At 38.7% G+C, this 19,206-nt stretch overlaps 1 protein-coding gene across 1 annotated transcript in view; it reads right to left on the reverse strand.

Moving 5' to 3' along the window:
- Positions 1–19,206, reverse strand: part of LOC131958674 (collagen alpha-1(XIX) chain) — a 112,914-nt gene that overhangs the window by 67,906 nt on the left and 25,802 nt on the right. The window contains exons 11-16 of the mRNA XM_059323823.1: positions 18,198–18,242; positions 7,139–7,192; positions 5,254–5,289; positions 2,693–2,722; positions 2,574–2,600; positions 1,995–2,030 (exon numbers count right to left, since the gene is read on the reverse strand). Of these exons, the coding sequence (XP_059179806.1) occupies positions 1,995–2,030; positions 2,574–2,600; positions 2,693–2,722; positions 5,254–5,289; positions 7,139–7,192; positions 18,198–18,242 (228 nt within the window). The remainder of the gene's footprint in view (positions 1–1,994; positions 2,031–2,573; positions 2,601–2,692; positions 2,723–5,253; positions 5,290–7,138; positions 7,193–18,197; positions 18,243–19,206) is intronic.

The raw sequence follows: 19,206 nt of genomic DNA on the forward strand, positions 1-19,206 counted from the left end.
GAGTGGTCAGTCTATGTCAAGATATTCTGCATCATTTCTGCATGAGCTATGACTCTTAGTGAAACCAATAAGTTGCAAGCGTGGACAAGAGTTGCTAATTGGGTGAGAGTCTCCTGCTGTCTCAGCTGGCCACTGGCAAGCCCCTGATAATGATACATGTCCACCTTCCTAAAATAGGCCTTCAAAGTGCAGAAACACAGACTGGTCAACAACTTTAAGGACACATGTGACTCGCCGAGCTAAGAATAAGCAGAAACCTTAGCACATTAACAGTCACCATGAAGTCAGCCAGTCATCAAAGACAGAGTATTAATAGATCAGAACGGTGTCTTCAGCAACAACAACAGCAGAAAGTCTGAAATGGCCAGTTTAAAGCCCTGTGGCTGTTTTACCTTCAAAATCTTCAAAGAAATGATGAGTGCAAGGAATATTACGTGTATATAGGAAACCAAGAAGCCACAACATCAAACGCAGAGCCACTTTCTATTCCTCAAAACCAATTATGATTGAAAGATTCATCATACAGCTGTAGAAGAAGAAAAGTGCACACCATAATTTGATGCCTCTGACACTCAGTCCCTCTGACGCTCCATCCCTACTTAAGTCAGGTTAGGTATGAAGTGACACCTAACTAATGAAGTAGAGAGACAAAGGCATTGAAAAACATCTGCACCAGCCTCTGAGCTCACTTTTGTTGACTGAGAATACTTTCCCTGAAAACCGATTCTGTTGCTTCATGCATTGTGGGAAATGATCCATTGAGATATACTACAACCGATGACAGGTCATAAATTGTTAATGTTATTGGAACAAGTTTTGAGTTTGAATGTATCCACACACACACACAGGAGGGTGGAATTCTTGAGATACTTGGGTCCAGATGTCTGGAGTATTGTGCATCATCTCGGCTCTTGCTTAATCTGAAAAGAGCATTTGCCTGACCTACTTATGGGTGCTCAACCTGCTATATATTTTATATTTTGCTCCACTGGAGCCAACATGTTTTCTCACTGTTTTACGACCATTCTCTGTAAGACATACTCAGTCGCTTCAAGAGCCTATTTTTGATCACGGTGACACATGCAAAGGTATTCACAGCGAGTCAATTAAGCTGCACACAAAAGGACACTCTCTCCACCTGTCCTTGAATACCGCCTTTCAGCTGTGATGTCAAGGAACAATCACATTCTTGCTGTTCAGCAGTCTTCAGCCCAACATAATGTTATACTGTTTGCCCAACACTAACGTCAGAACAGCGTAAATGAATGACAATTTCTTTTCAAATGTAAAGCGTTTTCAAAAAGAATAAGAGTTTTTATTTTACAAAGATTTGAAAATAAGCCCTCCTCACTTATCAATATTGCAGTAAATGCCAACTCTATTCACTCCTAAGTTGTCAAATATGGCACCCTGGACAGTAGCCTCAGCCTCATCGAGTTTATTTGCATGTATAGAGCGTAAACTGACAAAACTGATGCTAGAGGGGTACGCAGAGCATCATAGTTTGACGTATTTTACAAGTTTGAAGTGAGACTGTGTAAATGCATACTATTGATTTGCATTACAAATCCCTACTGTGTTCCTAACAGTAATTACAGTTGGATGTGACATATAAATAAATGTGGTGCAATGTTTCAGTTGATTCAGCCTTGGACATTGTCTCGAGCCCAAATAAATTTGGCCTTTTAGGAAACTGAATACTGTCCACTTCAGCCACCCTGTGGGACTTAACCATGTGTGCTGCCTGTCATACTGTGAGTGTGTGTGACCCCTTGACCGTGAAGCCCATTCATTAATTGCCATACAACAAGTCCACACCTCCCCTTGACTCTCTGCAGGCCCAGTGCAATCCTTTTGCCACAGATCATCTTCACCTCCCATAAAACAACAACAGCTACTCAGCTGCTGCTTGGCCTCTCCCCAGGCCAGGTCCTCCCAGTCACCACAACCACTAGCCAGGCCACACAACTGGTCGACTGTTTCTGTTTACTCACCCTTTTGCCCTCTTTCCCTGGTTCCCCTGTCGATCCCTGGGGAAAAGCACATGTATCATAGTGAATCAGGTGCTACATTCATGCGTTTTGCAGGAGGACATTACGGCATGCTTCTTGTAAAAACGAGTGCAGACAGATGTTTTCGCCACATGTTCTCAGCAGACCAGTGGACAACTAGTGTGCTTATTTGCAGTGAATGGAAACGCAGCATTAGCTTAGTTAAAATTGCATGAATAGATAGAAGGGGGTATGTACAGCTGCAGTTTCCATTATGCTCAGTTTCTAGGTGACTTCTCCAGGATCCCCTTAATAGGCAATTTTCAGCCTCGGTTGATCAGAGCTTCATTCCATTATTCTGCACAGTATCTTGATAAGGAACAATTAGCAAGTTAATCAAGGTACGTACTACGCTGTGATTTTGTTTTGAAGTTCTTGTGCAAAGATATACTTATGGCACCTCAATAATTGCATGTTGAACCTAATAGTTGTACCTGATTGCTTGAGAACATGTTACATGCACTTAGTCCAATGAGAAAAACAATTAGATACTACAGTTAAATGAGTTGATTCATTTGTTACCTTCTCTCCTTTGTCACCTGGAGGGCCCTGGATGTGGAAAATAAAGAATTATCTTTACAAGAAAACAAAAGGATGGGTGTTTAGATATATTAAGTTAAAACTATATTAACTTAATTTACCTTTTCTCCTTTGAGGGATTCTTTGTCAGCCTAAGAATCAGACAAACAATCACAAACATGTCAGTCAGGGTGGAAACATGGCTCACATAAATGGCTTAACAATACATGTATGCCAGTTATAGGCAGGCGACACAGTTGGTCAGGAGGTAATTATCTTTGGTTGCGATGACCCCAAGAGTAGTGAGGGCATGGCTATTACAACTCTCCAGACACCCTGCTGGCCACTGTCAGGAAAGGGCAGACAGAGTCGTCTATCCACACGGACACAAAATGGACACAAGGCCACATACATCATCTCGGCTTTCAAATACAAGCCGAATAATTGGTGTCCTCTTTCAATTGGCATCCAGAAGTCAAACGCTGTTGACTTTTCTGGCAAACAGCTGCAGAAATGGACATTCGCAACATATGTCTTTCGCGTTAGTCAGAGGCCTCATGCGAAGAACAAACAAAAGAAAAAAAAACAATAATTTAACAAGGAGGATGATAGCCCAGAGATATTTACAGCTGTATCTCTAAAAAAAGAGTGACAGCTCTGACCTGTGACACCCTAAATAAAACATGCCTCAGTCCGTGCAGTGCTTTTGATAATAAATCAATTATTCATATGTTATGGTACATCTTTTGTTGCCCTGTGAGCACAGAGTTTTGACCTTGTGTAACAAGCAATACAATGCTAATCCACCCAACAACAAGTCCACACTACTTTAATAACTTCTTCCCAACATTTTCTCACACTCACTGACCAATTTCACTGGAATGATGTGAGAAAGTTTGCTAACATCATGTACGCTTGTCAGGGAAAAATTGTTATTTTGCTTGTCCTTGTAAATATAAAATTAGCATCGGAGAAAAGCTAATGGATGGTGGCAGCGTTCTGTGGGTATCGTAGGCACTTGGTGACATAAAAGGGGCAAGCCAGAAGCCTTGGGACAGAGTTTTTTGTGTCTGATTAAAAGTGGCAGGCTCATCCCCTCATGATGTGTACATAATTAGCTAACCACCCGCAGTATACCTTTAATCTCCAGCAGACGTCAACTCCCCGGCTATAATGCACTGAGAGTATATGTTTGCATCTGTGTCCACACATTCACTGTATGTTTTGAAAGGTGCAAGCATCTGCTAGTACATACAGTATATCTGCTGTCTGCTGACATATTTACCTTCAACTTGTGTGTGCACTGGAATGAGCACATTTCTTGGTTATGTTCTCTGTCCTCACTGTTTTACAAGACCACAGAGAAAGGGCTAGTACAGCCAGTCCAATTATAAGATCGAAATACATAAAGCGTGGTGTAGTTCTTCCCGGGTGTCTGTAAATGCGAGACGTCTGCAGGGACAGCCACCAACCCAATAAGTGCATGTCTCACCCATGTGGGATACAGCCAAACGACTACCTGTCAACCTCCACCCCCACCCCGAGCCTCGGAGCTCTATTCTTCTCTGCCTGGCTGCTCATCCCTATCCTTTTTTGGCCCAAGTGAGGATGCCCACTGAGCCCTGTCTATCTGTTCCTTGTTTGACCCATTCCCAGGCGATTGTAATGTGACACAGAGACTGCTCACCTGAGTGCCTCACTTTCCATCTCTGTGGGCCATATGTTTCAACACTGTGTTTGGCGCTCTGGTCAGCCAAAAGGCTGTGATATTTACACAGCTCAGTCCAGCCATTTCAGGTCTCCCCCACAGGAGGAGATTTTAACATTCAATACTTTTCCACATCACTGTGGAAGAGTATTAGGGCCAGGCATAAGGGGGAAACAATTAGAGCAAAGAATAAAGATGAACTTTCAGTATTAATGCCAGGCATAAGAAAAATAATTCAGAGAAAAAAGTTTTTTAGATTTTGAGAATAAAGTTGAAATGTTGAGAATAAACTTGACATTTCAAGATTAAAGTAAAAACATTGAGTTGACTTTAATCTTGATAGCTCAACTTTATACTCAAGATTTCTACTTTGTTTCCAACATTTCAGCATTGTTCTTGAAATTCTGACTTAGTTCTTAATATTTCAACTCAATTCTTAAAAGAAAAACTTTTACTTTATTATCAATATTTGAACTTTACTCACACAATGCAAAAAAACATAATCTCTGATTTATTTTTTTATTTGTATTTTTCTTTGTTCCCAACATTTCAACTTTTTTTTTTATATTTTGACTATTACGATAACATTTGGACTTTGTTCTCGTCCTCTCTGATTTATTTTTCGTATACATGGTTGCTCATAAAGTAGGAATAACATATATTTTACATACCTCTCTCAGTGAAGTCATTGTGACAATGTGATTTATTTGTTTATTTATCTCAAAACTTCATAATCAATCTCTTCCAAACATATCACAATAAAAATGAAACCACAATTAACAGGATTGTGTCTGAAAACAAAATTATTCCAACTTTATGGTGTATAAAGTTCAACATTTCAACATTCTTTCCAGCATTTTGACTAAAAAACTCTTCCTCTTCATTTGTTCTCCCCTACTTCAGGCCTTCATACCCTTCCGTACCTTACACATATAGATAGCATAATGAGATGTAAATGTAACACTATGAACTTACAGGCAGCCCTGGAGCTCCAGTCAGACCTACATCACCCTGTGAAGGAAGATAATAATTAGCAAAAACTCCCCAAACTTCAGTCAATAACATCTTTAATATTCTGTGTGCAGTGGAAATGGCTACAGCTAAATCTATACAATATAGTTTTGACTTTTAAAGATCTAGCCTAAAGGCCAGCCATCATGTTTGTGATAAAAACTGAAGGTCAGGTTTTTACTGTGCATAACAGTAATATCTCAGTATATGCACTATGTGCTTTAGAAGGCCATTAAGTGGTATTTACAGTATGTCTTGAAATGAAACCTGTCTGATGACTTTCAAAGTCAGACAACTGGCAGGTGGGCTGGTGCTATTAAATGTGACAGGCCTTAAAATAAACACAGCCGTGCTATATCATGTAAAAGCTTTGCAGCATTAACAATGGACAGGTATGATAACATTGTTTGGTGACTGTGACATACAGGCAGTCACGAAAAGTCATATAAGGAAAGAAGTAGATGTGTTTTGACGCCAGCATAACCCAGTGTAAGCAATGATCTCACATGCTTTTTACTGCCTCGCTTGTTTTTTGTCTTTTCAGATAAAAATCATGCATCACTGTCCAATATTTTTTCACTTCTCTCCCCTTTTCACCGCAATCCCAGCAGTATTTTATAAAGCACTGAGCTGAGGATCAGTGGACTTTACATCTGGCAATACCCGTTTATCAGATGTGGATGAAAGACAGGAAAAAAAGGTGTTTGTAGTTCATATCCATTTTGTTGTCTAAATGAATGTCACAGCTAAAATATGCCTGCTATGGGATATGCAAGGGACTCATTACTTTATGCTTCCAAATCTGCCTCCCTCTGTCAGTTTCAATACAAACAAACGTTCTCTCCACCCCCACCCTCCCATCCGGAAAATAGGATAAAATACGCTGTGATTCTCTGTTGTCTTCACAGAAACACACAGACCTCATTATAACTTCAAGGCTGGCAGACAGAGCATTGCACCTACAATTATGTGGTGAGTTCTTCCAAAAGACAACAACAACAACAACAACAAAAAAAAAAAAAAGAAAAGAAAAGAAAGAAAGAGGCCCCAATAAGGGAGGAAAAATAAAAGAAAAGGGAGATATGGCAACTAATTACAGGGGAAACATTTCATCTCATACATGGAAATAATCCCACTGTGGGATAAAATGAAAACTTTAAAAATATTTTCCGCACTGCAACATGAGTTTATCTAATGCACGTCAGTGATGTCAGTGAGCAGACTATAAAGGGGCTGCAGATAAGAACAAGGTTTTGCATCAAGCTCCTCGCACTACACTTCCAGTTTATGAGCCCAGTCATAGCCTACTGTACAGGACGTACCTATGTCACTGTTGGATGTCATATATATGGGACCAAATGTTAAATATACTCTAAATCAAGAGTCCCTGTGAGAAGACCGTAAACACGAAGGATATAGTATGCATTGCACATTTCTGCTGTAGGCTTTAGTCTCATAAAATAATTCTCCTTGTTTAGAGAGGGCAAGATAAAGGGATTTTGTTGGCTATGTCCATTACAAACAGCTACCCTATGAATATACAAATACTCTGCATTTACAGTGAGTGGAACATTTTCTCTCAGCCTGGATAAGAGCAAGCCTATATGACCATCAATAAGGTTTTGTATTTTATGATACCAATAACAGTATTCTTTAGCTGGCCATGTTTGGAGTAGCAATCATAGCAGCACTTCAAACAGATGGGCAAACCCGTTATTGAGACTGGGATTACAGCTCATGAAAGTCAAGCAGATTCCATGAAGTATCTATTTTCATTTAAAAAAGAAAAACGAAAAACAATTATGGTGTCATTTTGTCCGGAGCCAGTCTGTATGGCACACTCACTCACTTTGTTTCCTTTGGGACCAACTGGACCAACTGGCCCTGGGTCACCTTTCACACCCTGGGAACAAAACATATACAACATATTGAAGTGTATTTGTTTTTTAGTGAGCGTTATGGATTAAAAGCTGGTTAAACCCAACATGTGTTACTGTATGTCAGTCTGTTGACACTCAGTAGACAAGTATCTCATGCAGGTGTGAGATTCTCATGCCTGTCACAACCAGTCAATGAGAAAAGAGCAGATAATGTCAATCATTAGACGCTGCGTGTACCAAAAGCCTGCTGAGAGATTCACAATCAGCTGGTTACACACTGTGTGCCCTCAACCCTTTCTCTGTTTTCCATCGTTGCACTTAGATTTAGCAAGGGCGGTGATTGTCATTGCTTTTACACCTTGAAGCACAAGACCTGGGGGTGGAATTGAGCTACGCGGCGCTCGGGGCAAAGTCAAGCCTCTTGGTGGTGAAATGTGAAGGAGGAGGGACAGCTGAGATAAAGAGTGATAGCTGATGAATGAGCCTTGACACATATTGACAGGCTAAATTTGCAGCGAGCCTTGTTAGGTGTGACACATTTGGGCCAGTAGCAGCAACTCTTTGAAATGGGTTAGAGTGGGGGGAAGGGGAAAGATGTGGAGTGCGAGCGGTCTGTAAAATGATTCAGAAATACAATAATTTGTCATGGTTAAATTTAGAGTTAGAAAGGCTATTAATAGTGAATTATATATCTGCAGAAGATGATTACCTACCTTTATCACATTACGTCTGGCTCCACCAGAGACGTGACTAATTCATTGCCTATTCCCTGCAAGCCTCGTATTAAACATTACCACTCGGAAAACAGATGCAATGGTAATACTGGTGTAAAATAATTGCCCCTGTGGTAACAACAGCTTGCCTACAAGTTGCACTTAAGATGATGTGATTGTGACATGATTTTTATCAGATTGTATCACTTTATGTGCGCCCTCAGCCCACGCACACCGTCAGTGATAGGGCAGCTGTCTCAGAGCTGCACATACGAGCCCAATTCTTTATTTAAATCGACAGCCGAACCACTTTACTGGGGCAATCTGACACAAGGGGGATCCAGAGGCAAATTCCCCTCTGAGTTATTACCAGAGCTGTGGCAGAAACGAAGGAGCATCAGAGTACGAGGCTCATCTGATAACAAGGACGTAAACAACTTCAAGTTCTGACGATTACAGAAGAGCATTTGATTAATCTTATAAGAAATTTGCCACCATTTTTGTAATGAGGAGATCTTGTCTCATTGTTGTGCTGAAAATCATCTTGTAATATAAACATGTTTTGTTGCGATTGCGATCCTTTACAGTCATTATGTGGTTTCCTCTTGTTATTTTGGAAAAGGCCTACATTAGTTTCCTTTCACAGCTTTGTGCTTGCGAGTGTGAAGCAGCTTTAAACACATTTATAAATGCACATTATTCACTCCAGCTGTGCAGAATGAAATACTTTGACAACATCTATAAATTTATGGTTGTAATTCAGCTGAGGTGGAGCTTGATTCTGTCCAGACACAGGGGGAGTTATGATATTAAATTACAAACATGACTAAGCAACCTGCTCCCCAGCTCCACCCTCTCAACTCAATATTGTCACTTTTGGCTCAAAAGACGCAGAAATGCAAACCTCATGGCTTCAAAACTGTAGTCCCTAAAAAAAACAATAGATGATGTCACGGTGACTTTATTCTGCCTATGACTGTCATATTCAAGTTATAATTACCAAATCATACTATTTCTATGTACGGGTTGGTCATAAATCATGTATATTTAAGGTTATGTTTCAATGTTTCAAAGTGATGCTCCCCTCCCAACAATCCTTTCCCACGGACTGCAGACACAAGGCAATTTGTTTAAAGTAGACCTGCCATAATTCAAACTGAATGCAACTGGAATGAACTTTTGTAAGGTAGTGAGTTATTTCTCCCATGACACACACTATGTCCTTATCAGAATCCAAATTCAGGTCAGTCTGAAGCTTAGTCAGTCAAACAGTCACTCTCTCTCACCATATATATAAGTTAAAGTCGCTCACCCTGCTTCTTCTTAGCTATGCAACTGGCTAATCTGTGTGCCACAAAACATGTTTTTCTGCTGGTAATTTTTTTTAATTACAACAGTCAACAAAGCAGTTTTAGGCTACATAAAAGATTCAGAATTTATCAAGTTTGCCAAATGCTAACAATGCTCCCTCTCAACGTATGCTGAATGATGTTCACTTTCCCATGTGTGCTTCTGGTTATTAATTTAGCACAACAAAAGATGCTTTGGCAAAGGAAAAAAAAAACTACTTTTGATTGAAAAACCTTGGCGAGAATGTGTGATTATTCAGATTGTTCCAGGACTGCAGCATTGTTAGTGATAAGACCTGCGGAAGTGCACAGCATCTGGACCTGTCTGTTGTAATATACATGATAACAACCAGTGCAATTAAAAGTAAGCCTTTACTTTTATTTTGGCGGAGAAAGATTCTTACTCAGGGACACACAAAATAAAAATATACATGTTTGTGCTCTAATTGTGTACTTTTCCTGAAGCCATTACTATGCACAATGTTCTCTCAATTAATTCAGAGTTTGTGCTTTGAATATATTAACTATATTGTGTCCAGTATTAGGGTGTAAACAATTTCTTGTCAAAATAAAGACAACATATCATAGTTTTATTTTGTCAACAAGCTTTTGTGTGATCATTTTTTGAGAAAAGATTCACAGCATGAACATGTTCCATGCTGTTTTAATATATAATATATTCAGCAGAAATTCAACAAAACTGATAGGTGACAATGTTTGTTGCAAAGCTCTGGGCCCAAATCTACTTTCTGTTGTTTGGTAAAACTTAGTTGTTGTCACTGCTGCACTGCTTTTTGTACAAAGCTGAGCAGTCAAGTGTTGCCTTCCAATTTCATACAGTGCACTTGTCATTGTGTAGGTAGAGTCGTGCCAGAACACTCTCTGATGCTGTTTCTCTCCTTTCTCCAAACTCCCCTATATATATAATGCTGTAATGCTGTTTAAGTATAAGGTATAACATTACAGACTTCATATACACCTGTTGTATTCCAAATAATAATAATAATAATAATGTGCTCATTTTCCGCTTGCTTTGCTTTGCATGCTTTAATGCGCAAAAAAACACATTATTATTTTTCTGCCAATATACCTGTATTCCCTCTCTGTCTGGACACTTTGTTTTAGCACCTGCCTTTTAAAGCCTCTTCACGTGATTGGTCAGTGTTTCAGTGTCTTCTGTGCCATAATTGTTGGTGGAGAAATGACTGTAATGGCATTGCAGCTGTCTTTTCTACCTACCTATGTTTAGCAAGGTTATTATAGTTAACGACAACTAACGAAATAACGAAAATTAAACTTAAACTAAGCATTTAAAAAAAATAAAAACTAATACAAACTAGCAAACTTACTCTAAAAACTTATTAAAACTAACTGAATTTGAAAACAAAAATTCACAACTAAATTAAAACCAAATAAAATCCAAAACTATTTTAACCTTGATGTGTAGTTTAGTTGTGACATCACAACCTTGAAAGTCCTAACAGCTCGTTTAAAGGCACAGTTGAATACGGGCTTTGTGCATTTCTCTTGGAATAAAGTGATTACAAAGCACCTAGATTTAGAACAGAAAAAGGAAATCTCCCTTTTTACATGTAGGGCCTTTGCAATGACAATGTAGTTGTCTAAACGGTGGATCTAAACTACGCTTTTAAACAGCCTCAACTGAACAACACTCAATTACGATATATTTAGATTTTTTTCAACCAGGTCTCTGAAGTAGAAAACATCTAATGATCCCTTAAGGGAAAAGTGTATTTTTTCTCCTTTTTTAATCATCCACACCACAGCCTAGTTAGGATGCTGCCCTCTGTCTAATGGACTCAGTTGTGAGTCCATGGGCCCCATCCAGGTGCACAGTGACATGGAGGGAGATAGAGACTAGGCGGGATGGATATATTGTTAGCTTTTGTTGCAAGCTGTGGGCTTTGTTTCATTTACAGCACAGGATGAAGGAGGGATGAAGGGGCTGGGAATAGTCTGTGTGGCTGTCGTTCCTGCAGCACGAGGTCAGAACACTGTGGGGAGCTGTGTACATTCGCCTGCTAATTACACACACCACTGTGTCTCTTCACTCCTGTAGTGTAGGGGCCACAAGACAATCTGGCAACTCCCCAGCACAGGACAACTAAAGCAAGCAAGGAACTGGGTTGTACAAATGCTGTCTAATTATGTTTACTTCTACCTTTTACCAACGAGAGCAGCTGCAGGCCAGCGCCACTGTCTGACAAGAGGTAAAATAATTGCAAGTCTTAGTTACTGTACACAATTTAATCATCACAAACTAGGTTCGGCCTATTGGGGAGATGCTAAATTAAAAATTGAAGATGTATTCGGAACATTCTGTTGGAGAAATGTTGTAATGCTGAATGACAGGCTGTTAAAGCTCTGTGGAACAGGATCTCTAAGTAACATAGATATCTTGAGTGCCGGCCTACAAATGCCAGGGAGGTTACCGCAGGAAATGCCTTTTGTGACTTTCCATTTGCTCAGCGATACACCACCACATACATAGTGTGCTGATATAAGTCTAATCACATTGAGTGCTGGAAAAGATAGCCTATAAGCATGTCTATTACACTCTTTGAGTAAATACAGTTTACCAAGGTAACCTAAACATGGGACTATTGTGTGAGGATATCAGAGTTCACTGACAGAGATCTTCCAGTGCAGAGGAGATCATGTTCTATCTGCAATGCTTGACTTCTCTACAACACTTCAACTGAACATGTATCCACAAATGTAACTTGGATTACCCACAAGATAACACGGTGTGCACTCCCGTCTGTCCCACAGGACGTGTTTCTGCAAAATGATACTAGATCACATGCTCATACATAGAATTCTGGCTTCTCAGGTGTCTACTCGAGCCTTAAATAACACACTAGCTTTAAAAATGGAATATGAGCTAATTGCAGTAAAGGGACAGATCGGGTAAGAGAGTCTCACAGTAAATAGGCTAACTGAAATTATTAAGTAAGTCTATTTTTGCGCCACAGCCATTTTTGATTTGTTTACAATCAAAGATAGTAACCTACATCGTTTCTGCTGTTCTTACTATCTTCTTCTGGCTCCTTTCCACCCTCTAAATAAATATAAGGAGCATTACAACCACAGTTTACTGAAGTTGAAGTTGATTTATATGTTATGATGGGAGCATTAAACACACAGAGCTGTATTCAGTTCACTAGCTGAGCTTCTTCTAAATATTGATGCAAACACAACCTATTGAAATTAGTCAACCGCCATTTGGTGACAGATTATTACATACAGGTGCTTCTCAATAAATTAGAATATCGTGGAAAAGTCCATTTCCAGTAGTTCAAGTCAAACAGCCCCAACCAAGTATTGAGTACATATAGATTGACATACTTTTCAGAGGCCAACATTTCCATATTAAACATACTTTTTTAAAATTGGTCTTATGTAATATTAAATTTTTTTTGAGACACTGAGTTTTAGGTCTTCATTAAGCCATAATCATTATAAGTAGAATAAATTACATAAATTAAGACATGGAATGTTTCATTCTGTGTGTAATGGATCTATATAATGTGTTATTTCCACTTTTTTAATTGAATTACTGACATAAATAAACTTTCTATGATATTCTAATGTATTGAGATGCACCTGTATATGACCAAAACAAGACTGTCGTGTGTTTCTTGACCTTCACACCACCAAGATTTTTTCCAAGGGAAAATTCAGGTGGTGTCCAACACACATAAAGTGCTGTTACACACTAGGGAAGATGTTGGGAGTTAGCTGAAATGTTTTTGGGTGTTTTGTGTTGACTTTCTGTCCATCGGGGAAAATGTTATTTTCTAGCCTCCGTGACCTTGGTAGAAAGTGCACTTTCTACAGGCTAAATGCTTACTGAGTTTTGATCATAAAACATTCAAATCTTCCACTGATGCCGCACAAAAGGACAATGATTTTATTTTTAAATGTTTTCCTTTATATTCTATTGGCACTATTCAGTGGGGCTTTAACTCCCATGTTATGTCATGCATTCCTTTATTTATCATATTATCAAGTGTGTTTTATCTTCCATTATTTGTCTTTTTTGCAATAATTATTGCATGCTATGCCCGTTTTTATTCTACTATTATTATTCTTAGTCTATTTAAATCATGTAATTTTCTTATTCCAAAGTACTTGCATTGCACTGCATTTCTTGTATAAAATTTGCTATATAAATAAAGAAAACTCCCGTAACACTTTACAGACCTTACGGCCCCATACAATAGCCAGAAGCTCTGTGAGGTATCTACTTTACACTGTGGAACATCTGCAGTCTAGCAGCTGCAAATAATGTCTTATGGACTTCTCTAAAGTCTCTTAAAACTGATTACTGCAAGTGATTAACTGGTTAAGAAGGGGGCTGCTTTATTTAGTCGATGAGGCTCAACCTCATGCACTCACTTACAGAGGCACTGGGGATACTGGTTTTAACCCATTAATCCTGTACTGCTCTATACTCGCTGATGAGACGTGGGGCTAGGTTGCCTCATATCTCTAATTTCATGTCCTGCCTTCGTATTAATCTAAATCAAATACAAGGGTTAGGTCAAGAAATCAAATAAATCACTGAAAACAGCACGGCTGTGGAAAAGACTAATAATGAACATCCCATCACAGCTTGATTTATGCTGTAATTTCATGGGTAGGGAGACTGTGGTAAATCTTAGATTTTCTTGGTTTTCACAGAGTTTCCAGAAGGCTGCATACAAGGAAAATGTAATCTATTGTATGAATTGTGATAAATGGCCAAAATTTGTGTTGGGATTACTTCCTTAAAAAATCTAAGGGTAGAAATGACATATGCTGGTCAATCACTTAAAAGCAGCTAGAATCAATAACAATGAAGCACAAGACTAGTTTTTTGCAAAATGAGTTATTCAGGGTGACAAACCAACATTAATATTAGACTACTTTGTAGTTCCTCTCAGCTCTACAGAGCAGTTTAGACTCAATCAGCTCATTGTTTTAGTTTCATGGTCCACAACTTTGCTGTTCTGGTTCACTCTCCCTGCTCTCAACAGAAGCTGTGTTTCCAATAAAGTCGAAGCGAATTTTGAGGAACTAATCGCTCAACTTTGGCCATCCACGTGAGAAAATGGAGAAAAGTCCTTGGGAATTGGATTCAGTTGGGCAAATTATAATTGTTCTTTCATGTCAGCTCGTCTTCACCGGCAAAGCAGAAACAGCTGATCAGTGTTTGCTACGTCAGAACTTAGCATTTTCCATCTCCTATTTAATTATTTCTCGAAAAAGACAAAAAACATCTCAAGCGAGCTTAAAAACGATTATGCGAATTTTCGAAAGTTTTATTGACTTTTAGTGTTTCCATCAAGCTTTTCTCATTCAAACTTTCAAAATGAGCAGAGGAATGTAGTGATTGGAAACACCACTAGTATCAGATTCAGATAAAAATGCTGTAAAAACGTTGGTATCATTCAACAAGTTCTTCAACATAAACAGCAGAAGAGGTCGTGTGTCAGTACCATAAATTACTGCACATATGAGCGTATCACAGCACGGCTCCCGGCACAACGACACATTTTAAAAATAGCACACATGTACGGTACACGGTTGTAAAAAAAAGGCTGCAGTTTCTGTGGATTTATGTTGTAAAAACACTGACCTTAGGTTTAGGGCAAAATACCTCCGGTAAGGCGTTATAAAAGACAGTTTAAACAGTAAATAAATATACATAAATGCTGTATATGAAGTAGTTACAATGGTCGCGTGGCTGCCGCAAGTTATGTAAAAACACAAGTTATGTTCAAAAACATGATTCACATAACTTAAGTTAAAAATGGTTTACTTTTAGTTTCCACACGGGACGCAAACCGTGCTCTCCTGGGTGAAAATCTGGGTGAAATCACTACTATGTCAGCAAGATGGCAGCGGCTGCATTGTACACCCAACCTATATTGACGTTTTTGATGGGAGAACAGGCTGATTGCTTACTGCCCAGCACTAAACCGCAGACAAACAAAGTTAGCAACTAGCTAGTGAACGTACTGGAGCCTAAAAGTTTCCTCAAGAGTTCATAGAGATTCATATTGAAATTATAACTACAAAAATTTAGTGCCCTTTTTCAACATTTCTTCAATCTACAATCCTTAGAGAGTATGCATGGTGAATCATGTGAGCATGACCCAAGAAAGCCCAATCATGTAATGCAAAAAGATGAGAAAATCAAATCTTCTGCTGAAAAGTGGAATTGAAACTTTCCGATTACTGACATGAGAATAAGAATCTCATTTCTGGTTTTCGACTGAGCACCTCTAACAATGACGCCTCCCTCACACACAGAGAGCAGAGGGGAGCAGGCCTGTCAGCAGACCTATGGTCCAATGCTGCCAGCTAAGCAACCCACTGCATTCTTCAGACACCCCCTGGTGTAATTTTATCCCGAAAGCGACATATCTAGATCTAGATTTCTTGTGACCGTGAACACAATTGCCATACACATGGTAGACCCCTCCCTCCCAAGGGACAGGGCTGCACACGATGTACTGATATGCAAATGACATCAACTGGTGACATCTCGACGAAGTTTTGCGCAGCTGCTGTTCTTGGAAAGGGGTCATCAACACAGCCTCAGTCTCTCCATACTGAACAAGCTTCCAGCTGTTTTTCCAGTTTATGTACCGCTGTTGTCCAGTCAACTGGAGCCCAGGGTGAACCAGCGAGCGAGAAAAAGAAGGGCTGCTCCCCAGCTCTGTCACTCTTTCCTCTTGATTGCTGTAGCACCAGCAGCAATCAATATAAAAAAAATAACATCAGAGGAATCATGTGCGCTCACACTCTTCTATTATAGTTTGTGTAATATTATGACTACAAATCAGTCAGTCTTTGATATGGATGGAGTTAATTTCCCGTTAGGTGGTCTCGCCGCGCTCCTTCAGATTTCTATGTAAATAAACTTGATCATGTCATTCATATGCAAATATACTCATGACGTCAACTGGCTGTTCAGGCTGCCAATAGCGACTTACCTCTTAACAAAGCCAGCCATGCTGTTTGTGGGAAGAATAGCTTGAGTTTAAAACCTGCTATTTCTGTTTTTTTAACACCTGAACCGGAATCCCACTTAAATAATTGCACACTCACGTACAGATACTTCAGGGAAATAGTGATGGGTGGAAAGAAAAGCAGTAAATAATCTATCCTGTCTGAGCTGACACTTCGTATCTGACCACCTTCCTTTAATGAGGAGTACAGTAACTGTAGGCTACAGTTCTTTCCTATTTATCACCAGCTGCTGCACCACTAACACAACATAATGATTATTTTGGGTGCAAACTGCATACATAGATACAGTCATGGAAAAAAAATATTAGACCACCCTTGTTTTCTTCACTTTATTGTTCATTTTAATGCCTGGTACAACTATAGGTACATTTGTTTGGACAAATATAATGAAAACAACTGTTAATTATAACTCTAACTGTTTTCTTGATAATGACTTTGGTTATTATCAAGAAAACCATGGAAAATGGCTAGATATCAGCTCTTAAATTAAACTCTTATGAGCTATTGTTGTTGTTGTTGTTGTTGTTAACACAGTTGTACGAGGCATTAAAATGAACAAGAAATTAAAGAAAAAGGGTGGTCTAATATTTTTTTCCATGACTGTAGAATCAGTATTTCAAATACAACTTTATTTTTATACAACATACTTTATTAACATTATGATTTCTCTGCTCCTGAGTTTTGGGTACATTTTAAATAGAGTCAGCCTGATTTATCAGTTGGCTGATTTAATTAAAGCGTATTTCAGCTTCACTCCTTCCTTTCTTACCTCACACCTCAGACACCTCAACAAAATAGCTTACAGCATGAGAGTTTTATTGTTACGTATATGTTACGTTTAGTCACCATTGTTTATGTTATGTTATTTCATCTAATGAAATAGTAACGATTAGCCATGCTTTATGAGCATGTTGAACATTGTTGTAACGTTAAAACGTTACTGTACACCTTAGTTTGGTGGATGGAATGAGCCACTTGTCATAGGAACACATTTTAAGATTAACAGTTACAAAGCAAGAAAATTCAGTTTTTCTATAAGTTTAGCAAATATTGACATCCAAATTGAGAAATCATGCCCGTCCTTATTTCAGACTCAAAAGAGTATTTGAATACCAAGTACTTGTTTTTCTACACTAAAGCTCTATTCTCTTTTGGCTCAATGTGCGTATGTTTATCACCTGGTTTTCTTTTCTAAATTTCTCTCAGAGTTACTGTTAGGGCAGAGTGCACGTCCACAGCCTGCAGGGTAGCTGATTTCTGTGGCAGCTGCTTGACTACTCAAGGGGGTGATGGTGATGAAAAGAAGTCCCTTTATTAAGCCACTTTAAACTGACCATCTGCGCAGCTACGATCTACTCAGAGTGTACCATTGTGGGCAAACAAATGTTGTACAACATAAAAGATCCTTTTATTTTAACTAATAATACTACACTACTGTTTGCTTGTGGCTAAAACAGCTTCACTGAGATCCAAGAAGAATACTAATTAACTTGTAAGGCATTTGCATTTAGTTCAAGAAAAATAGAAAGAATAATTTACTATCACTTCTTGTTGTGGTTCACATGACATAAATTAGTTTCATCACTGCAGCCGGGTTTAAAAGCATGCAATAAAGTTTAACCTGACGGGGCTACCCGTAATTTCAAAAATTAGTTTTAGCCATTAGTATGCCAAGCCGATGGTAGCATACATGTCAATTAATTTCTCTACAGAAGGGCATTGCGGGCTTGAACACACTTAGATCCACTTCAGATATGACAGGCACCTGAAAACAGCCACACAGAAAAAACTGCGCTTTGCTCCTACCCCCAGGGCATCACACAGAAAATGAAAAGCCTATAAGAATTGATTCTCTGACGAAACTAGATCTGGCTGATGTGCTATGTATGGAATATATGTCTGCTGGAGATAGTAGTACTTACCTTCTCCCCATCGATTCCCTTTTGCCCTTCTGATCCAAGTTCCCCCTGCAATGACAAGATTGAAAGTTAAAAGGCAAGAAAGGAACCTTGGAAAGTTCCCGCTTTCATTTTTCCCCCCTCACTTTCACACCTAGTAGGTCGAAATAATTTGACACAAACCAAATTCCTGTTAAGTATTATAGAATTCAACAAGGCACTCCCTGAATTTTTGATTAAGGTTAGATTAAAGAAGAACATGGTCACTCTACAAAGCATGTTTCAGTCTTCCATGGATATCATTACATAATCTTGGCACTCTGCCAAGGCCTTTGGTGCATTCATATTTTCCTCAGAGGGTCCCATTTTCTCAATTCATAATGAGTTTAAATCATAAGTAGATGTGTTGTATTTTAATGGTCAGTATTTAAACCCTTGATTAAGATATTCCCTTATTGGTACCACAACAGGGACACTTTCAACTAGGAATAGGAAAAATTAATCGATGATCAAGGTCCTTAAGAATTTGGTTGATCACGTGGAATTTTTAATCGATCTTTGTATTTTTTTATTTTAATTTTATCTATGACTTCGTATCAGTACTCACTGAACTGAAAAATGGCCGAGCATTCAGTTCTGCGGCCATACATGATTAAGCCAATGAGCTGAGAATTATGTCGGACAAAGCTACAGCTTGCAGACTGAAAGTTGCAATAACAGAGTATTAATTTGAGCAAAACTAGCTTACTGTATCAAACCTTGCTAGCATGAATTACTACTCAGTTTAATTTGATCCAAAACGTATTTATACACAAAACACATTTAAATTTGTAAAATTACTGTGAAAACTATCCTCATGCCTCTTCGGGGACTAAAACATAAAACATTGAACTCCTTGACGTTATCTTTACAGTATAATCACAGTTGAGTTACTTTCACGATCAACAGGATCAAGTCTCTTTTCATCCTTTCAAAATAAAAGCGTCCGTTTTCAAATCAGACTTTTTGCATAGTACTGTAAATATATATTTTA

This window comes from Centropristis striata, chromosome 20 (genome assembly GCF_030273125.1).
Source record: "Centropristis striata isolate RG_2023a ecotype Rhode Island chromosome 20, C.striata_1.0, whole genome shotgun sequence".
NCBI classification, from domain to species: domain Eukaryota; kingdom Metazoa; phylum Chordata; class Actinopteri; order Perciformes; family Serranidae; genus Centropristis; species Centropristis striata.